This window comes from Schistocerca cancellata, chromosome 12, assembly GCF_023864275.1.
Source record: "Schistocerca cancellata isolate TAMUIC-IGC-003103 chromosome 12, iqSchCanc2.1, whole genome shotgun sequence".
In the NCBI taxonomy this organism is placed as follows: Eukaryota; Metazoa; Arthropoda; class Insecta; order Orthoptera; family Acrididae; genus Schistocerca; species Schistocerca cancellata.
The window spans coordinates 13827740-13851183 of NC_064637.1; the positions used below are offsets into that span (position 1 = coordinate 13827740).

The window sequence follows — 23444 nt, forward strand, 5'->3', positions numbered from 1 at the left end:
CCCCTGGAAATGTCTTACAATTTAAAACCTGATTCCTAAATCTCTGTCTTACCATTATATGATCTATTTGATACCTTCTAGTATCTCCAGGATTCTTCCATGTATACAACCTACTTTTATGATCTTTGAACCAAGTGTTAGCTATGTTTAAGTTATGCTCTGTGCAAAATTCTACCAAGTGGCTTCCTCTTTCATTTCTTACCCCCCCCCCCCCCCCCAATCCATATTCACCAACTACATTTCCTCCTCTTCCTTTTCCTACTATCGAGTTCCGGTCACCCTGACTATTAAATTTTCATCTCCCTTCACCACCTGAATAATTTCTTTTAGCTCATCATACATTTCACCAATTTCTTCATCAGAGGACTAGTTGGCATATAAACTTTAACTACTATAGTAGGCGTGCGCTTCATGTCTATATTGGCCACAATAATGCATTCACTATGCTGTTTGTAGTAGCTTACCCGCATTGCTATTTTCCTATTCATTATTAAACCTACTCCTGCATTACCCCTATTTGATTTTGTATTTATAACCCTGTATTGACCTGACCAGAGGTCTTGTTCCTCCTGCCACCGAACTTCACTCATTCCCACTATATCTAACTTTGACCTATCCATTTTCCTTTTTAAATTTTCTAAACTACCTGTCCGATTAAGGGATCTGACATTCCACGCTCCGATCCATAGAACGCCAGTTTTCTTTCTTTGATAATGATGTCCTCCTGAGTAGTGCCCACCCGGAGATCAGAATGGGGGACTACTTTACCTCCGTAATATTTTACCCAAAATGACACCATCATCATTTAAATATACAGTAAAGCTGTAATATCGATTATTCAATGGAAAATTTCAAGTGTTAGTACACAAGCTGTTACTACATGAGTTGTCAGTTTGCGAGTAAATAATGTAGAACAAAATTTTAAAGAAAAAAAAAAAAACATTATAAACGTAAGTAGTCTGGTGGAACCTTTTGAGCTAACTAGAGATCGAGAAATTACCGAGAGTATAATCTCTGGAAACATTGCAACTGTTGCTTTTTCCAAACCTAATGATACTAACAAGGTTATAGACGACTTGGGCAAGGAATTCAAACTTGTCCATGACAAGGTAGAAAACAGAATAACTTTACCTGATGTTGTGTTATGTAGTAAAGTGGTGATCGGTTTGTTGTGGGTAGACTTTCACACAAAATTTAACGAAAAGTACCAGTTTGCATTTGCTCAAGTGAGGTTAATATCAGATCCGTCGGATCAGGACAGAGTTACATCTGTCCCCCAGGGACGTTCACGTTCTGTGTTAACGGCCGGAGTGACGACCGCCGGCTCCCGAGTTGTTTTCGGTGCTCCTTCCGAGATTACTTTTCCTGCACCGAATTCCCTTCAAATCTCAAACAATACTAGGATTCTTATACTATCCTCTGGTCCTATTGCTTCTCCATCCTTGTCTTTACTTGACTGACAAGCAATGGCTGCTGCAAATCACTAATATCAAGGCCATACTGCTTCTTGTAGTAATAGCAATAAGTGATCGTATCACTGTTCGTGGTCTCAAAGCTGTTATGTATGCTTATGGTCCACGTTACGTAATCAATTGCATAAATTATGTTGTTATATCGAGTCATAACTGAAGAATCTATTAGCGGTTTCATAATATGCTCTCTAAAAGCAGTTGGATTCCGATTTGATATATCTGCAGTTACATCCATAACAATTAGTGCCCAATGTAAATGTAAGTCGACCACACGGTCTGCTCTGGTCTTAAATCCCACCATCATCATAGAATTAGAAGAGGTTCTCGAGTATTTAAGTCACCCATGCGCTCTGCTCTAGTAAGCGAGGATCTCGAATCCCAGTATCTGAGTATAGTACGGTCTTAGTTTTGCCTAAGCTGTTCTTTGAGAGTTACCAAGAAATATTAGATTATTAGAAGATGGAAATTTGTATGAAACATTAGATAACACAATTTTTTTTACCCTTTGTAAGATATAATATAAATGCAATTCACCAGCCGGTCTCTTCCGCCATCCACGTATATTTAGGTTTTTATTTTTGCCTAAGTTAGTCTTTGTACGTAATCTCTTCACCAGTTTTTCCATACAAACCTGTGTGTAGAGGTACTGATGAACGCCGACGGATAATAAGTAACAAAAGAACAGTGGACAGTATAATATGATGGTACTATTGAGACATAGTGATGTCAAGTCGACATGAACTGAATTAGAAGATGTTATATGCGTATAAAAGTATAATATGAATATAATAGAGGGAAACATTCCACGTGGGAAAAATATATTTAAAAAGAAAGATGATGAGACTTACCAAACAAAAGCGCTGGCAGGTCGATAGACACACAAACAAACACAAACATACACACAAAATCTAGCTTTCGCAACCAACGGTTGCCTCGTCAGGAAAGAGGGAAGGAGAAGGAAAGACAAAAGGATATGGGTTTTAAGGGAGAGGGTAAGGAGTCATTCCAATCCCGGGAGCGGAAAGACTTACCTTAGGGGGAAAAAAGGACAGGTATACACTCACACACACACACATATCCATCCATACATACAAGACACAAGCAGACATTTGTAAAAGCAAAGAGTTTGAGCAGAGATGTCAGTCGGGACGGAAGTATAGAGGCAAAGATGATGTTGAAAGACAGGTGAGGTATGAGCGGCGGCAGATTGAAATTAGGAATTAGCGGAGATTGAGGCCTGGCGGATAGCGAGAAGAGAGGATATGCTGAAGGGCAAGTTCCCATCTCCGGAGTTCTGACAGGTTGGTGTTAGTGGGAAGTATCCAGATAACCCGGACGGTGTAACACTGTGCCAAGATGTGCTGGCCGTGCACCAAGGCATGTTTAGCCACAGGGTGATCCTCATTACCAACAAACACTGTCTGCCTGTGTCCATTCATGCGAATGGACAGTTTGTTGCTGGTCATTCCCACATAGAACGCTTCACAGTGTAGGCAGGTCAGTTGGTAAATCACGTGGGTGCTTTCACACGTGGCTCTGCCTTTGATCGTGTACACCTTCCGGGTTACAGGACTGGAATAGGTGGTGGTGGGAGGGTGCATGGGACAGGTTTTACACCGGGGACGGTTACAGGGGTAGGAGCCAGAGGGTAGGGAAGGTGGTTTGGGGATTTCATAGGGATGAACTAAGAGGTTACGAAGGTTGGGTGGACGGCGGAAAGACACTCTTGGTGGAGTGGGGAGGATTTCATGAAGGATGGATCTCATTTCAGGGCAGGATTTGAGGAAGTCGTATCCCTGCTGGAGAGCCACATTCAGAATCTGATCCAGTCCCGGAAAGTATCCTGTCACAAGTGGGGCACTTTTGGGGTTCTTCTGTGGAGGGTTCCGGGTTTGAGGAGATGAGGAAGTGGCTCTGGTTATTTGCTTCTGTACAAGGTCGGGAGGGTAGTTACGGGATGCAAAAGCTGTTTTCAGGTTGTTGGTGTAATGGTTCAAGGATTCCGGACTGGAGCAGATTCGTTTGCCACGAAGACCTAGGCTGTAGGGAAGGGACCGTTTGATGTGGAATGGGTGGCAGCTGTCGTAATGGAGGTACTGTTGCTTGTTGGTGGGTTTGATGTGGACGGACGTGTGAAGCTGGCCATTGGACAGGTGGAGGTCAACGTCAAGGAAAGTGGCATGGGATTTAGAGTAGGACCAGGTGAATCCGATGGAACCAAAGGAGTTGAGGTTGGAGAGGAAATTCTGGAGTTCTTCTTCACTGTGAGACCAGATCATGAAAATGTCATCAATAAATCTGTACCAAACTTTGGGTTGGCAGGCCTGGGTAACCAAGAAGGCTTCCTCTAAGCGACCCATGAATAGGTTGGCGTACGAGGGGGCCATCCTGGTACCCATGGCTGTTCCCTTTAATTGTTGGTATGTCTGGTCTTCAAAAGTGAAGAAGTTGTGGGTCAGGATGAAGCTGGCTAAGGTAATGAGGAAAGAGGTTTTAGGTAGGGCGGCAGGTGATCGGCGTGAAAGGAAGTGCTCCATCGCAGCGAGGCCCTGGACATGCGGAATATTTGTGTATAAGGAAGTGGCATCAATGGTTACAAGGATGGTTTCCGGGGGTAACAGACTGGGTAGGGATTCCAGGCGTTCGAGAAAGTGGTTGGTGTCTTTGATGAAGGATGGGAGACTGCATGTAATGGGTTGAAGGTGTTGATCTACGTAGGCAGAGATGCGTTCTGTGGGGGCTTGGTAACCAGCTACAATGGGACGGCCGGGATGATTGGGTTTGTGAATTTTGGGAAGAAGGTAGAAGGTAGGGGTGCGGGGTGTTGGTGGGGTCAGGAGGTTGATGGAGTGAGATGAAAGGTTTTGTAGGGGGCCTAAGTTTCTGAGGATTCCTTGAAGCTCCGCCTGGACATCAGGAATGGGATTACCATGGCAAACTTTGTAAGTGGTGTTGTCTGAAAGCTGACGCAGTCCCTCAGCCACATACTCCCGACGATCAAGTACCACAGTCGTGGAACCCTTGTCCGCCGGAAGAATGACGATGGATTGGTCAGCCTTCAGATCACGCATAGCTTGGGCTTCAGCAGTGGTGATGTTGGGAGTAGGATTGAGGTTTTTTAAGAATGATTGAGAGGCAAGGCTGGAAGTCAGAAATTCCTGGAAGGTTTGGAGAGGGTGATTTTGAGGAAGAGGAGGTGGGTCCCGCTGTGACGGAGGACGGAACTGTTCCAGGCATGGTTCAATTTGGATAGTATCTTGGGGAGTTGGATCATTAGGAGTAGGATTAGGATCATTTTTCTTCGTGGCAAAGTGATATTTCCAGCAGAGAGTACGGGTGTAGGACAGTAAATCTTTGACAAGGGCTGTTTGGTTAAATCTGGGAGTGGGGCTGAAGGTGAGGCCTTTGGATAGGGCAGAGGTTTCGGATTGGAGAGAGGTTTGGAGGAGAGGTTAACTACTGAATTGGGGTGTTGTGGTTCCAGAGTGTGTTGATTGGAATTTTGAGGTTTTGGAGGGAGTGGAGCTGGAAGTGGGAGATTGAGTAGATGGGAGAGACTGGGTTTGTGTGCAATGAGAGGAGGTTGAGGTTTGCTGGAAAGGTTGTGAATGGTGAGTGAGTTGCCTTTCCGGAGGTGGGAAACCAGGAGATTGGATAGTTTTTTAAGGTGGAGGGCGGCATGTTTTTCAAATTGGCGGTTGGCCTGTAGGAGGATGCTCTGAACAACCGGTGTGGATGTGGGAGAGGAAAGATTGAGGACTTTTATTAGGGACAGGAGTTGATGGGTGTGTTGATTGGCTGAGTGGATGTGTAGGTGAAGGATTAGGTGGGTGAGGGCAATGGATTGTTCGGTTTGGAACTGGTATAGGGACTGATGGAAAGAAGGGTTGCAGCCAGAGATGGGAACTTTAAGTGTGAGGCCTTTGGGGGTGATGCCAAATGTCAGACAAGCCTGAGAAAATAAAATATGGGAGTGTAATCTGGCTAGGGCGAAGGCATGTTTGCGGAGGGAATGTAAATAAAACTTAATGGGGTCGTTGTGGAGGTGTTGTGAGGGTGACATGGTACTAGAAGGTGGAAAGTGGAACACGAGGCTGAAATGAAAATGAAAATAAATATAAAAATATATGGGGAGAGATAAAGGTAAAACTAGAAAGCAAATGGAGATCTGGTGTGAAAAAAGGCGAAAAAGGGTTGCTTAGAGCTGGGCTATGTTGATCCTGTGGTAAACTTGTGTAGGTAGATAATGATGTGCATAAAGGTTAGTGCCGCCAAAACACGTTAAAGGGTGGAGAAATACGGGAAAATTTCGAAAAAACTACGTGAGGATGTATTAAAAGGGTGGTTTGGTGGTGGCAGATTATGGAAATGAAGCAACAATTGTCTGATGAAGAAATAATGACGTTAAAACCTGTGGGAAGCGGCAAAAAATGATCGATGATGTGAGAAAAACGGAACTGGAAATAAAGCAAAATATATTAAAACTAGCCGAAAAGGTTGTTTAATAGCTGAAAGGAACTGTTTGTGAACTGGAAACGGTGGATTTTATAGCAGCGGTAGTGTTGAAAGCGGAAAAAAAAAATATTTTGGTTATGGTTTGGAAGTGGGTTACGTATTATTACGTATTATTGAGTATATATCGGCAGGATAAAATTGTATACTGGATTACGGTAAAAAAAGGAGAAGGTGAATAGAAAGTAAAACTGCTGGCAAAAACAGAAGGAGGAAATAAGATGACAAAAAAGACTACAAAATGTAACAGTGACAATAACAATAACAATAACAAATGTGATTGTTGGGTTCAAATTAATGATATGAATATAATAGAGGGAAACATTCCACGTGGGAAAAATATATTTAAAAAGAAAGATGATGTGACTTACCAAACAAAAGCGCTGGCAGGTCGATAGACACACAAACAAACACAAACATACACACAAAATCTAGCTTTCGCAACCAACGGTTGCCTCGTCAGGAAAGAGGGAAGGAGAAGGAAAGACAAAAGGATATGGGTTTTAAGGGAGAGGGTAAGGAGTCATTCCAATCCCGGGAGCGGAAAGACTTACCTTAGGGGGAAAAAAGGACAGGTATACACTCGCACACACACACATATCCATCCATACATACAAGACACAAGCAGACATTTGTAAAGGCAAAGAGTTTGAGCAGAGATGTCAGTCGGGACGGAAGTATAGAGGCAAAGATGATGTTGAAAGACAGGTGAGGTATGAGCGGCGGCAGATTGAAATTAGGAATTAGTGGAGATTGAGGCCTGGCGGATAGCGAGAAGAGAGGATATGCTGAAGGGCAAGTTCCCATCTCCGGAGTTCTGACAGGTTGGTGTTAGTGGGAAGTATCCAGATAACCCGGACGGTGTAACACTGTGCCAAGATGTGCTGGCCGTGCACCAAGGCATGTTTAGCCACAGGGTGATCCTCATTACCAACAAACACTGTCTGCCTGTGTCCATTCATGCGAATGGACAGTTTGTTGCTGGTCATTCCCACATAGAACGCTTCACAGTGTAGGCAGGTCAGTTGGTAAATCACGTGGGTGCTTTCACACGTGGCTCTGCCTTTGATCGTGTACACCTTCCGGGTTACAGGACTGGAATAGGTGGTGGTGGGAGGGTGCATGGGACAGGTTTTACACCGGGGACGGTTACAGGGGTAGGAGCCAGAGGGTAGGGAAGGTGGTTTGGGGATTTCATAGGGATGAACTAAGAGGTTACGAAGGTTGGGTGGACGGCGGAAAGACACTCTTGGTGGAGTGGGGAGGATTTCATGAAGGATGGATCTCATTTCAGGGCAGGATTTGAGGAAGTCGTATCCCTGCTGGAGAGCCACATTCAGAATCTGATCCAGTCCCGGAAAGTATCCTGTCACAAGTGGGGCACTTTTGGGGTTCTTCTGTGGAGGGTTCCGGGTTTGAGGAGATGAGGAAGTGGCTCTGGTTATTTGCTTCTGTACAAGGTCGGGAGGGTAGTTACGGGATGCAAAAGCTGTTTTCAGGTTGTTGGTGTAATGGTTCAAGGATTCCGGACTGGAGCAGATTCGTTTGCCACGAAGACCTAGGCTGTAGGGAAGGGACCGCTTGATGTGGAATGGGTGGCAGCTGTCGTAATGGAGGTACTGTTGCTTGTTGGTGGGTTTGATGTGGACGGACGTGTGAAGCTGGCCATTGGACAGGTGGAGGTCAACGTCAAGGAAAGTGGCATGGGATTTAGAGTAGGACCAGGTGAATCTGATGGAACCAAAGGAGTTGAGGTTGGAGAGGAAATTCTGGAGTTCTTCTTCACTGTGAGACCAGATCATGAAAATGTCATCAATAAATCTGTACCAAACTTTGGGTTGGCAGGCCTGGGTAACCAAGAAGGCTTCCTCTAAGCGACCCATGAATAGGTTGGCGTACGAGGGGGCCATCCTGGTACCCATGGCTGTTCCCTTTAATTGTTGGTATGTCAGGCCTTCAAAAGTGAAGAAGTTGTGTGTCAGGATGAAGCTGGCTAAGGTAATGAGGAAAGAGGTTTTAGGTAGGGCGGCAGGTGATCGGCGTGGAAGGAAGTGCTCCATCGCAGCGAGGCCCTGGACATGCGGAATATTTGTGTATAAGGAAGTGGCATCAATGGTTACAAGGATGGTTTCCGGGGGTAACAGACTGGGTAGGGATTCCAGGCGTTCGAGAAAGTGGTTGGTGTCTTTGATGAAGATGATATAAACTGAATAACTAGACCACTGATTGTAGTGTATAATTTTCTATTTTATAGAATATTTTATACCTTTTATGTAACGTGGTGAAAATGGGGAGGGTTTGTATCAATTTTGAAAGGGGTGGGTAGTGTAGGTAAAAGCATGACTAACACTACACACACACACACACACCACACCTTTCAGACAACCCTCGCAGATAAGTGTGACCGATTCTTCACCATCTGCCAATTCATAGGGGTTGCTCAAATTTTTCTTCAGGGGCTTCAAAGGTGAAGGTGATATGTGTCCATTCTGTAGGAGACATTTAACATCATGCCTCCTCCGGCAATCGAGTACCGGCAATGTAGGGATCCTGGGGAAGGGGGGCGGGAAGGGTTTTCTGTCTTTGGGGCTATCTTTTTTCTCTTCTTTGATCTTGGCAAATAGTTCTACGTTTTTATTTCTTACTTCTCATCTGAGTACTGGTCTATCTTTCCCTATTTCCATATGCATACACTTCTATTGCCGAAGTCCTCCTTATTTTCTGTGGTTTCCAATAACCTTCAACTTATTTCATATAAGTTGGCCGAAGAATCAGGATACACAAAAAACACATCTACATACACACAAAAATAAATAAACACAAACAAGAGAATTACGAATTAGAAACCTAAAGAGATGTCAGAACTGCCAAGGGATTTGGGGAATAAAGATGTACGTACATCTGAGTCGATACACATATTACACTGCTGATACGTGATGGTTCTGCATTATTATTTTTGTCGCTCTCAAATATATATTTACATGTGCCATGCTAGTCCTTTGAGAAAAGGCATAGTATCTACTGGGAGTTGGTAAATACAGGTAGACGTAGCATCTACTGTGTGTGGACGTGATATCTGTTTATACGGTAAAAGTGAGGAGTGAAAGAGGAGCCTAGGGTATTAGATGAAGTATTAGAAAGTGGAATAAAAGTGTAAAGTAGATTTGTAATTTTAGCAGAGAATATTTAAGAATAATATTTATAAAGATGTATGCTAGGGCAATGAACCAGGAGGCCTACTCAAGAAGGATACAGAGGGCGCACTCGACATTTATAGGATGAGGAAAAGGGTGGATAGGCAGACCTATGAAAGCCTGACCTATACTGCGCAGACAGGGGCACCGAGAAGGGGATTGACCTGTACCACAGGAAGATAGGAATAAGGAAGGGGCGTACCTACCAAAATGGAAGGAGAAAGGGTACTCCTACAATCAACCCATGTAAGATATAGGTACTGTTCCTAAAGGGGAAAAGGGCAGTATCGTGACAGAAGTCACACGTTTAAAGAGATGAGCCCGGTAAGTTTGAATTCGATGCAGCACTAGCATTTTTTCGTTTTAGATTTACAAGTGTCAGGAGATGGGAACACTTCATTCTACCCAGAGTTCCTCTGGATTACAATAAGTAATGAATAAGTACATACTTAGGAAAAATAGTACGGGAAGTAAGAACAAAGCAGTATAGTATTAACGAGTTATGTGTACCTGCAATTTAAGATTGGAAGGGAAACAGAAAACAAAGACTCTCTCTCTTTCTTTCTTTCTTTTCTTTTTTTTTTTTTTTTTGAGGAACAGTAAATAATATATTATATGTGGTCAAAACGGTGACATTGGGAAAAATGTAGAGTAGGAAGAGGATAAAGACAAAAAATAATCAGACAGATAATGGGCCCAGAACAGAGGCACTGAGAGGAAGATCAAAAGATATGACTGTATGATTTTAAGAAGACGAAATGAGAAGTGATCACAGACTGAGGGACTCAGATAGCACGACAGAAAAGTACGACAGGTACTGTGCAGGGCACGACTAAAGACTGGCACAAAAGTGTGCTCACAGGTGAGAGTTGCTCGAGGTGGAAAACGAAAACTGCAGAGACAAGAAAGCTACTACCAATACACGACAGATGAAGAAAGGGATAGTCACAGTATTTTAGACGAAGAGTGGGGACGAAACACACCTTTATTTTGATGCGGGGCGCCTCCCCCTGGGCGAGCGGCGGCGACGGCTGGTCCGGGTTGTCCATCTCGAAGCTCTTGCGCTTGCGTTTCCGCTTGTGCTCGCGCGGCTCCCCGTCGGGCGAGTAGCGGTGGTGCTTCTCGCGGCGGCGCTTCTTCCCCGTCCGTCCCGAGGGCACCGCGGTGCTGCCGCCGTCTGCCCCCTCCCCGTCTGCCGCCGCCACCTCAGCCGCCTCGTACAGCTGGGGATCCAGCGGCTTGATCGTCACCTGGGTGTGCAGACGAAAGTTACGGCAACCCGCTTTCAGAGAGATGCCACTCTGACAGGACAGCCATGAAACAGTGTACAAAGAACAGGGTTATCTTTCAACAAAATTTTGACAAGTGAACATACAAGTTTCCAGCCACGATTATACACAATAAGTTACAAATCAAACAAAAGCAACTCACACGCACAACTGCAGTCTCAGGCAACAACAGTGTGGTTTCAGTTGCCTGAGACTGCAGCCATGTGTGTTAGTTGCGTTTGCGTTTGCGTGTGTGTGTGTGTGTGTGTGTGTGTGTGTGTGTGTTGTTGATTAAGGCCCGTAGCTGAAAGCTTTAACTATGAGTCTTTTTGTTATGCCTATCAGCGATTCAGCATCTCCGCTATATGACTAGTAGCAACTTTTCTTCTTATAATACTATTACACAATAAGTTACGATACATGGGCAGCGAATGTCCTGTGCGACTGGAAAAAGGGCACAGATTATTGCTATTCACAAAAAGGGTAAAAGAACAGGTGCACAGAATCAGCAACGCCTACCTGTTGCAGGATCCTGTAAGATACTGTGACATTCCTGGTGAGAAACAAGTTTCTCTCATACGATAGTTACAGATTCGTGAAAAAACTACTCGTACGGAACAAAGCTTGCTTTATTTGTACTCGAAATAGTAAATGTAAATTCAGTCCTCCCGATTTCCGTAAGGTGTTCAACACTGTGCTGTGCTGTCGGCTTATAACTCAGATACGGTCGTACGAAGGTATCTGATGGCTCAATGAATATTTCACAGACAGAACTCAGCACGTTATAGTGGATGGCAATTCTTCCACAGAAAAGAAAGTAGCAGCAGCAGCTATTTCTCATGCATGTGTAATAGACCTCTAATGTTCCTAATATGCACAGACCGTTTATCATACAGGATCAGCAACACTATATGATCTTTCACTAATGGCGGCGTTGCACCGTCTATACGTGGTCGTGATGAAAAAATCCTGGATTTCCCGGTTAAAAACACGCTTTTCCTCAGATGAAAATACTCTTTTCCAAATGAAAGTACACTATATTCCTGGTGCAATGACATTATTTCTGTATTAAGTGACTCCCTCAGAGTTGCAAAACTTGTCGATCTCTCAAATGGTGGAGGATTTATACACTGGCATAGAACTTCTCAGCACTTTGGGAAACAAAACCCAGCAAAAAACAATGCGTTTTAGAAATATCTTTGACTGGTGGCAACATTTACACTGAACATTTCGTATTACGAAGTATAAACATGAATTCCACCAAATACAGCACTGAAATTGAGATTGCCAATCATATCTCACGTCACATCATGTCGCCGGCCGATGACAGCAGATATTCATAACATAGGAGATGTGACGTAGCCAGCCAATAGCACGGCACGTGCCATACGGTTTTTTCACCCCGCACACCAGTTTCTCTGAACCCCACAGGTGGGAGCTGGCATTACAGCATGTCTTCGGTTCTCCCACACATCCAGCCTCAAATTACGTCAATTCCTTCAGTCTCGACAATTCTTCACAGTAACTATCCCTTTCTTCACTCCCTTTTAGTTTTCTATATCTTTCATTTTTTGATCTGTCCCATCTTTTCCCGTCGCCTCCTCCCACTTCTATCATGTACAGTGAAATTAGCTTTCTACTCTTATTAACTGTAGTGGTTAATAAAAAAGAGAAAAGAGAAGAAAAGAAAAGGTTGAAAATGTGGGAAGAAATGGTGAATAAAAAGGGGTTTTAAAATCGTTAATGACCATGAAAAAGGGAAAGAATGAAATGCAAATCGGACTTCATATTACAAAAAAGTTATCGGGATTCGTGATTCGGAAAAGCTATTGTTGGGGTGGTCCTTGTGGTGTTTCTGAGCAAAAGTCAAACCAATTTCCACTACAAAAATTATTTGAAAGAGAACAGAAAATAACAAAATGTGATTAACAGGGGGAAATGGCGTAGATAAAAGTTCATTCTTTATCATGTTAACATGTCTTCTCTCGTGCGGCGTCCAGGTCTTGTTCTCCAAAAATCTCCTGCTTCATTTCTGTGTGAAAAGTCGTTGCTGCTCCGAAATCTTGCAATAAATTTTATTGTCCAGGAATTAATAATGTATACAAATTAAAACCGCCTTGATATTGATGCAATGTATTTTACGTTGCTGCTTCCATCCTCCAAATTTCATATAAACTTCCACAACACGTCTGCAAATCAGTAAGTTTTTTATGTCTGAATCATACCAAGACTAGTGAATAAGTAAGTTATGCTTTCGCTCTCAAGAGACAAGAACAGGTAGAAAACAAAAAAAAGTTACAATTTTTGTACCTTCATTTTCTTATATATTTTCTCTGCCGTCAACCGCTCATACCGCTGCGACGGTATAATTTATATCTGAGGGAACGAGTGTAGCGCGGCGAAATACTGGTGGAGATGTTTGGCAGTAATCTCTGTCTCATGTGTTACCCTACCTCCCACATTTATGCTCTCAGGTTTTCAAATCTCATCCAATGCAGTTCCCAAAAGTCAGTCTTTCCTTCTCATCCTGTACGGTACATCTCCCCTGACCTGTGGATCTGGGTGACTTTTCCAAAATCTACCCCTTTTCCTAGACCTCTCCAGTCCTTTTTCTTCACCCTCCTCCCTTCCCCTTTGATCCTTCTGCGAGAGGAAGGAGCCACTGACTCCAAAAGCACACACATTTACTTGACCTTTCTGCATGTTTTGTCCTGCTGCTGCTGCTGCTGCTGCTGCTGCTACTACTACTAGGTGAATAGACTTTTTAATCTATCAATTTACACTACAAACAAATAATGAGCCACATAAACACCAAATTTGACTGAAATTATGTTAAGCTTTATGTCACCTCCACCCCTACAGGTGATAGGTAGTACTTATCTACACACAAACTTCTGCAAGTGTACGCACAGAAAACAACTGAAATTTCATTGTAATCAGAGGATAAACACAGGGAGGAATACAAAATGAACGACCAAAGATTCATTTTTATATATTAGACTGACCAGTTTCAATGTCACTGTCACTATCCAGAATTTGCTTATTAATACAAAACAGACAAACATGACTTTAAATACAAAGATATAAACTGCAGATACAAGTCTCAGGTAATTAAGTGACAATAACATTAAAAATACGTTACTCGTGTGTAAGTGTTCATAATGCATACTGTATTTAGACTATATATGTGGTCAAAAAACAATGTTCCAGCCCACATTGTCTAACTTCTTCATTACGCTGTCACAACCGACGTTACGATGTGTTACCAACTACCTGACGTTACACTGGAGCACTCCGAATCTTGTCATTATAACAAAAATCATATATAGCTATTATCGAACAGTTGTACATTTGCATTGCAGGGCAGAGCTCGTTCGTAACAATCACCGAGTCAGGTGCAGGTACTTTAGCTGAATATTTGCACTAGACGTGCTGCAGAGATGCAGCTAATCTGTGTGCACGACAGTGCTCGTACGGATTGGCACGAGCTGTGTCCAACCACTGCCTTCTGCGGTAAATTTCTATGAAAGAAGTTGTAAGTTTGGTCAACACATAATGCATATTACAATTGTGTACGACACTGTGCACATCACAAAATATTCAGTCCGATTATCTGCGCGCAATCTGGTACCTTTTACAAACGAGTTCTGTCCCGAAACATTCGCCGACTGTGTTGCAGATGTCTCTGCCAGCGCATCTCGATATACCCGGGACACGTTTGGAACACGAACAGTGCTCCAGTCAGTTCTCGCACAGAAATTAACGACGTACCGTTACTGGGCCACTTCCGCCAAGGTGTACAAATGTTGAATAACAGCCCCACGAGATGTTATTCGTATTATACTGACACAAATAAGCGCAAAAATTTAACGGGTACAGTTAATACTTCTTGTAACACTGATCGTGACTACGTTATAAATGAGTTCGACAGTGTCAGCTGGCACACTTCAAAATTTTATTTTTGATTTCGTCTATGGTCTACATCACAGGCAGATACATGTGGGTAAAAGATTTTTAATGTTGGGACTTTGAAACTAGGATTTATATTTTTTCATTTAAAGTGACACGTTTGATTCACATTCGTCTGTTTTGTGTTAGTAGGCAAACACTTAATAATGATTGTGACGTATCAAATAAGTCTTACAACACCGATCCTGTAGAATATGTTAAATATCACACTAATACCAAATATGGTAAGGAAAGTTCTGGCAGAATGTAAATAATCTAAGAGTAAAGGAGACTGTCCACCAAACAGCAGAAGTGTTGCTGGAGTCCGATGCTAGCTGCTGTTTTATGCCACTCTCGGCTCTAAGCGACCTCGTGGCTGTCATTATATTCCGTGCAGTATTTTATCTATTTGACAATAGTATTATACTTTCATTCCTGTGACATTTCTGGTTGATATGAGCACTTTTGCTCACACGTTTTTAACAACAGTGAGATTACATTTATTCCATGCAACTTTTTATTCTGATAAAGATTGCCCTAGTGCAATCGAAACCATGATCAATTGACAAAACTTTTGTGCAACCAAAATGGCTGTATATACATCCCGTAATAGCTGCTAGACAAGTGTGTGTGTGTGTGTGTGTGTGTGTGTGTGTGTGTGTGTGTGTTCCTCTAGCTTGTTAAAGGATTTTTCCAAAAGCTAAAAACTGTTCATTCATTTCCATGTGCCTGTTAACATATGCACACATGCCAGCAAAGCCTGATATTTTAACATTCCATTAACACATTTCTGCAACAAACAGTCAAAGTAATCAGTAGTGTGAAACTTCCTGGCAGATTAAAACTGTGTGCCGGACCCAGACTCGAACTCGGGACCTTTGCCTTTCGCGGGCAAGTGCTCTACCCACTCACGCCCCGTCCTCACAGCTTTGCTTCTGTCAGTACCTCGCCTCTTAGCTTCCAAACTTTACAGAATCTCTCCTGCAAGAGTGTTAGTTCTCCAAGTTTCGCAGGAGAGCTTCTGTAAAGTTTGGAAGGTAGGAGGCGAGGTACTGGTGGAAGTAAAGCTGTGAGGATGGGGCGTGAGTCGTGCTGGGGTAGCTCAGTTGGTAGAGCACTTGCCCGCGAAAGACAAAGGTCCCGAGTTCGAGTCTCGGTCCGCACACAGTTTTAATCTGTCAGGAAGTTTCATATCAGTGCACACACTGCTGCAGAGTCAAAATCTCATTCTAATCAGTAGTGTGTTTTCAGATATTCAGTCCAGTTGTCGATTGCATTTTATGTACAATAGTTTGACAACTGCCACAGCCATCTGCTTCACTCAGATTCGGTGAGCAGCGCCGTGCAGTTTCGTGTACTCACAGCTGGGACACCGACCGCACCGTGCGGTACTGCCAGGGTCACAGTCGCACTGCTATTTATACCCCAGGCTCGACATCGGCTATCCGTAGACGACAGCCGAGTAAATTGCCAAAATATCGTGCGTAAATGTTACCGACATCTCGAACGCGAAAACACGTGACAGATCGATCGGGTCGAGACGATTCGTGGCCGGCCACTCACCTTGGGAGTGATCTGCGGGTCAGAAGAGCCGGCACCGGGCTCTGCGGACGACTGACGGCCGCCGGAGCTGCCTCCCGACGCGTCCTTGTGGCGCAGCTTGCGAGGAGCGTCCGTGTCCACACACTCCACCTCCGAACCGGAAGACTCCTTGTCACACTCTGAGCACTGCCTGCAAACGGGTTACAACTGACAGTATAAATTGGTCGAGTGAAGCAAATGCGTGAAGAGATACCGGTGCCTCTTAACTGTGCACTGTCGGAGGAAATGAACGGACGAAAGTGACAGACGAGGGCACCGACGGGAGTGAGAAGATCCTTTACGAAACGGTCAAGGCTACGACGAGAAGCACAGTGGAAAATGTCCGGAACACAAATAAATGGGGAAAGGAAGCTGAGAACGTACAGGAACTTGGGGGAGATGTGGATTGGATGGAATAGTAAACCCTTAACCCTAATACAGGGAGTGAAAAGCTATTTACAATTTGTACAGAAACCAGATGGCAGTTATAAGAGTCGAGGGACACTGAAAGGGAAGCAGTGGTTGGGAAGGGAGTGAGACAGGGTTGTAGCCTCTCCCCGATGTTATTCAATCTGTATATTGAGCAAGCAGTGAAGGAAACAAAAGAAAAGTTTGGAGTAGGTATTAAAATCCACAGAGAAGAAATAAAAACTTTGAGGTTCGCCGATGACGTAATTCTGTCGGAGACAGCAAAGGACTTGGAAGAGCAGTTGAACGGAATGGACAGTGTCTTTAAAGAAGGATATAAGATGAACATCAACAAAACCAAAACGAGGATAATGGAATGTAGTCGAATTAAGTCGGGTGATGCTGAGGGAATTACATTAGGAAATGAGACGCTTTAAGTCGTAAATGAGTTTTGCTATTTGGGGAGCACAATAACTGATGATGGTCGAAGTAGAGAGGATATAAAATGTAGACTGGCAATGGCAAGGAAAGCGTTTCTGAAGAAGAGAAATTTGTTAACATCGAGTATAGATTTAAGTGTAAGGAACTTGTTTCTGAAAGCATTTGTATGGAATGTAGCCATGTATGGAAGTGAAACGTGGACGATAAATAGTTTGGGCAAGAAGAGAATAGAAGCTTTTGAAATTTGGTGCTACAGAAGAATGCTGAAGATTAGATGGGTTGATCACATAACTAATGAGGAGGTATTCAATAGAATTGAGGAGAAGAGGAATCTGTGGCACAACTTGACTAGAAGAAGGGATCGGTTCGTAGGACATGTTCTGAGGCATCAAGGGATCACCAATTTAGTACTGGAGGGCAGCATGGAGGGTAAAAATCGTAGAGGGAGACCAAGAGATGAATACACTAAACAGATTCAGAAGGATGTAGGTTGCAGTAGGTACTGGGAGATGAAGCAGCTTGCACAGGATATAGTAGCATGGAGAGCTGCATCAAACCAGTCTCAGGACTGAAGACCACAACAACAGCACAACAGAAATATGGAAGAGGAAAATGACGGGACCAGGGGTGTGGAAGAATTCGAGAGGGATCTGACCTGGATAAACGTAGAGGAGCGATAAAGTCCACAAAAGGAGGAGAAGTGCCTGGACTGAATGAAAGAAGTGTGGAGGTGGCTCTATTGGGTTATGAGAGTGATACGAAAGAAATAAGGACATCTGAATATTGGAAAAAGCGAATCACAGTGCCAATTTTTAAGAACGGTTGCAGATCTCAAATTATAGGGAAGTTACTTTGAAGCATTACACTGCTGAGGTATTGGTGAACACCATTACGGATGAGATAAAGGCAGGAGCGTCCAGCACAAATGGGAGACGAGTGAGTGAGAGGAAAATGTTCGCAGATGATTTGAAAGTGTGATGAAATGTAGAAAGTGAGGCACAACAAAGACTAAATGTAAATGAGGAGGTTGGGGGACAGTACAGATTGAAACTCAATGCAAACCAGTGCGAAGTTACTGAGGGAATGAGGAATAAGGTGAGAGTAGTGACAGATACAAGTTTTAGAGGGGAAATTCTAAAGAAACGATTACAAGATTAGTGAAACGGAAACGTAGAGTGTAGGAAGCAAGGATGCACCATCAAAAAGCTAGCAATGTTATTCTGAGCACATTACACTCCAGTACTTGTGTAGGGATTGGAAATGTAGGTAACAAAGAAAAGGCAGGTATACAGGATACAGGCTTGTGAGACGAAATTTCAAATAAGCGGAACAGTACTTATTAGAAAGGACAGAATAAGGAATGACACGGTGAGAGGAATGGTGAAGGAGAAGCCCACGCAAGAGACCATACAAAAGGAAGTAAAACAGTACAGACACACACACGCGCGCGCGCGTGCACACACACACACACACACACACACACACACACACACACACACACACAGAGAGAGAAGGCATCACAATACACATACATCCTCATTCTGAAGCTCACACTTCACTTGGCTGAGGCACATAACTGCATGAAAAAGAAAATGATGAAACACATTACAGTGGTATTACTTTTCAGACTTTTTTTTTTAATTTTTGCTATGAAAAAGAAGTAAATATTGTTTCACATCTCTACATCATCACTGACCTCACCACTGTTTTCTAGTTTTATTGTTATAAATGTAACATTATACTTTATATCTAAAAACAAAGATGATGAGACTTACCAAACAAAAGCGCTGGCAGGTCGATATACACACACAAAAAAAAAAAAAAAAAAAAAAAACACAAACATACACACAAAATTCAAGCTTTCGCAACAAACAGTTGCTTCCAGGAAAGAGGGAAGGAGAGGGAAAGACGAAAGGATGTGGGTTTTAAGGGAGAAGGTAAGGAGTCAGTCGAGGTGGACTTCCGCCTCGACTGACATCTCTGCCCAAACTCTTTGCCTTTACAAATGTCTGCTTGTGTCTGTGTATGTGCGGTTGGATATGGGTGTGTGCGCGAGTGTATACCTGTCCTTTTTTTCCCCCTAATGTAAGTCTTTCCGCTCCCGGGATTGGAATGACTCCTTACCCTCTCCCTTAAAACCCACATCCTTTCGTCTTTCTCTCTCCTTCCCTCTTTCCTGATGAAACAACCGTTTGTTGCAAAAGCTTGAATTTTGTGTGTATGTTTGTGTTTGTTTGGGTGTCTACGACCTGCCAGCGCTTTTGTTTGGTAAGTCTCATCATCTTTGTTTTTAGATATATTTTTCCCACGTGGAATGTTTCCCTCTATTATATTCATAACATTATACTTTATGTGACTATCCCAGCTGTCTATGGGAAATGAGTACACTACTGCCTTCGCTTCTTAAGTTCTTTCCTCTTTCAGCAGTATTCTTCGTTCTCTGACTCACTCCCAATTCTTCTACTTCTTCACAGAATGATCTTCTTATTCTCCTTCTTTCCTCACAAGATAGGTCCGGACACACTTGCTATTTTTGCTCTTAACCTCCACCCGTTTCGTACGACTTCTATACTGGTGTCACTTCCCTAATGAGATTTGTGCCTTCTCTTCTCCTGGTCAATACCTTACCTGTAATCTCCTACAGTTTATTCACACAAAATTGGTCTTCTTTTCTCTATTATTACTATTACTATTGATTTTTTTCCCCGAGCAATACGTACAACTCCCCCGCCTGATCTCAAGCAAATTGTAAACTTTTTGTAATTATCATCATCTTAATCTTGCAATGACTGTAAGTATACGAGACTGTAGGCTTCCAGAACTGCCACAACACTCAACTTGTCCCTGTAGTGCCTCTGTACTGCCACTCAGTAAGCGATCTGTGATGCTCTCCCTAGGTAAGTTGACTCGCAGATTCTTCCCAAATGGAGGAGCAATAGTTGACATAAAAAGAAAACACCTTAATAATATGTACAGAAGTAAATAAAGAACTGCAGGGCAGACAATAGAGACAGTTCTTAACACTACTCTACACTCCGCAGGCTTCTTCACTTCCGAACGACTACGGCGACCGATGTCCATTTCGACCTGCTTACTGTATTTGTGCCTTCGTCTCGTCCTACAATTCTCGCTTCCCACACGTCCCTCCGTCACGAACAAAATGTTTCTCTGTGTCTCAAAATGTGTCCTCTCGACTGATGGCTTAATATAGTCAGCTTGCGGAGTATAGCTCTTTTCTCCCCAATTCTATTTGATAACTCCTCATTAGTTACTCGATATACCTGCCTGATGTTTGGCATTCTTCCACGTCTCCTCATTTCATAAGCACCTATTTTCTTCTCTGTACTGTTTATCATCCACATTTCACTTCCGTATGAAGATACACACCAAATAAGTACTTTTGGAAAGAGATTTTATAATGCTTACTTTTATATCAGATGCATTCTTTCTGTTGCCAATCTACATTTTACATCTCCTGTACTACTTTCAGCACGTAAGTTACAATCTAATTTCTTGGCATCACAGAACTTAATTCAACTGTATCCCATTAACCTTTACTTTCTTTTACTTGTATTCCCCTCATAACTACTTTTTGAGACAGCACCCATTCCTTTCAACTGACGTTCCGTGCTCTTCGCTGCCTGTGCAGTATAAATGTTACCGGCAAACCTTAAAGTTTCCACTTCTTCTGTGTGGGATTCTAATTCTGTTACACTTATTATTCGATCAATGTGCAAACTGGAAAATGTGTGAGATAGGTTACAACACTGTGTCACTCACTCGTCAAACAGTGACTTCTGCTACAGTGCCCTAGGACACCGGCCATAGCACACGAGACGGCTGTAACACGCAAATCGGGGAAAGCGATGCTCGCACAGTGCGTAGCAGCCACGCGGGCTTTTTGAGTACGTCCCCAGACCACCACGAGGTACACCGAGGGACCACCAGATACTTTTCCAGGTGACATCCGGTCACGAGTTACTACAGGGCAGTACATCTCTTCCTGGAGAATAGCTATTTAAGGAACCTAGGAACCACTGCAGACAGTGCCCGACGTCCAGAGCTGGCCGATTTGTGCACCGACCGCTCGTAGTCCCTCAGTTACGCTCTCGCCGACGGGCCGTCGGTGACGACAGTGTAATGCCTTGAAGTAGGCTTTTGCATTGCGAAACAGCTCTTTGAGTGTTGGTCAGTTCAGTGTTTAGTTGCGGCTCCAAGGAGTTAGTTGGAGCCAAATCCATAGAACTGTATTTTGGCCAGAACCGCAGACAAAGCGGTGTTAATTTGTAATTGTAAATTGTGACGAACCGTTTTTTGGTTTTCAGAAAGACAATAAAGAAGTTGTTATACTCCTACTAGGACTCTCCTTCAATCTGAAAAACAGACACATTTTACAACTTCCTCCCGTGTTCTTCTACTCTTATATGTGCAGTATCGTTTCTGCACAAGTCGTGGATAACCTTTCACTTCCTGTACGAATCCTTCCACTCTACAGCCACAGTGAGGTGACTATAACATATTTTCACAACGAAGAAACAGTCTAGATTACAATGACAGCTGCCTTTGCAACCTAGACTGTTTCTTCCTACTCAGACTTTCACTCCCTGTATGTTCTCTCTGATAATTTCAGAATTCCAAACAGTGTATTGCAATCAAAATTGTCAAAACCTTTCCCTAATCTACAAACCATATATTTTTGTTTGGCTTTTTCCAACTTATCTTTCGAGATAAATAGTGAGTCAGTATCGCTTCACGTGTTCCTACGTTTCTCGGGAACCAGACCCGATGTTCCAGCTGGTCGGCTTTTACCACACTTTCCATTTTCTGTCAATAATTTACAAAAGTATTTTGCAACTGTGACTTGTTCAATTGATAGCTCAGTAATATTCACACCCGAAAGCGCTTTTCTTCTTCAGAACTGGAATTATTACATTCTTCTCGAGGTCTAGGGGCATTTCGCCTGTCTCGTATCACACACACCAGTGTAATACTTCTGTTGTAGCTGGCTCTCCCCAGGATCTCAGTAATTTTGACAGAACTAGGAGTGACTTAGCTTTTTCACTGCTCTGTCAAATCTGTCTCGCAGTACTGTACCTCGCATCTCACCTCCGTGAACTACTACTTTGTTTTCTATAATACTGCCCTCGTTCCATCTTTTGCCTTTCTCTTCTTTGCTGAATACTGGCTTGCCATTTGACCTCTTCATATCCATACAGCTGCTTTTATTCTCTGTAATTTTCCTACTGGTTGCATCTATCTTTCCCCTAGTGTCTCATACTTTTACAGCATTGCGTTTGTCCTCAGGCAATTCCCCATTAGCCGTTTTGTATACCCTTTTGCCTATTTTGCAGCATTACTATATTTTCCCCATTTCATCTAAGGATGTCTTCTGATCCTTGTTTTTTTTACCTATTCGCTATTTCATCTCTCGAAGCTACACTGCATCATCAAAAGTATCCGGACACCTGGCTGAAAATGACTTACAAGTTTGTGGTGCCCTCCATCAGTAATGCTGGAATTCAGTACGGTGTTGGCCCACCCTTAGCCTCGATGACAGCTTTCACTCTCGCAGGCATACGTTCAATCAGGTGCTGGAAGGTTTCTCGGGGAATGGCAGCCCATTCTTCACAGAGCACTGCACTGAGGAGAGGTATCGATGTCAGTCAGTGAGACCTTGCAGAAAGTCAGCGTTCCAAAACATCCCAAAGGTGCTCTATAGGACTCAGGTCAGTACTCTGCGCAAGGCAGTCCATTACAGGGACGTTATTGTCGCGTAACCACTCTATTGCAGGCTGTGCATTATGAACAGATGCTCGATAGTGTCTAAAGATGCAATCGCCATCCCCTAATCGCTCTTCAACAGTGGGAAGCAAGGAGGTGCTTAAAACATCAATGTAGGCCTGGGCTCTGATAGTGCCATGCAGAACAACAAGGGGTGCGAGTCCCCTCCACAAAAAACACCATCACACCATAACACCACAGCCTCCGAATTTTACTGCTGGCACTACACAAGCTGGCAGATCACGTTCACCGGGATTCGCCATACCCACAACCTGCAATCAGATCACCACGCTGTGTACCGTGATTCGTCACTCCACACACTGTTTTCCCACTGTTCAATCGTCCAATGTTCACGGCCATTAAACCAAGTGAGGCGTCATTTGGAATTTGCCGGCGTGATGTGTAGCTTACGAGCAGCCGGTCGACCACGAAATCCAAGTTTTCTCACCTCCTGCCTAATTGTCATAGTACTTGCACTGGATCCTGATGCAGTTTGGAATTCCTTTGTGATGGTCTGGATAGATGTTTGCTTGTTACACACTACAGCCCTTTTCAACTGTCAGCGATCTCTGTCAGTCAACAGAAGAGGTCGGCCTCTACGCTTTTGTGCCGTACATGTCCCTTCACATTTCCACTCGACTATCACATCGGAAACAGTGGACTTAGGGACGTTTAGGAGTGTGGAAATCTCACGTACAGACATACGACACAAGTGACACCCAATCACCTGACCACATTTGAAGTCCATGACTTCCGTGGAGTGCCCCATTCTGCTCTCTCGGAATGTCTAATGTGTGTGTGTGTGTGTGTGTGTGTGTGTGTGTGTGTGTGTGGTGTGA

The 23444-nt window shown here is 43.5% G+C and overlaps 1 protein-coding gene across 2 annotated transcripts in view; it reads right to left on the reverse strand.

Moving 5' to 3' along the window:
* LOC126109401 (PHD finger protein 14) overlaps positions 1 to 23444 on the reverse strand; it is a 205500-nt gene that overhangs the window by 64758 nt on the left and 117298 nt on the right. For both annotated transcript variants that reach the window (XM_049914432.1, XM_049914431.1), the window contains exons 13-14: positions 15958 to 16126; positions 10162 to 10428 (exon numbers count right to left, since the gene is read on the reverse strand). In XM_049914432.1, the coding sequence (XP_049770389.1) occupies positions 10162 to 10428; positions 15958 to 16126 (436 nt within the window). The remainder of the gene's footprint in view (positions 1 to 10161; positions 10429 to 15957; positions 16127 to 23444) is intronic.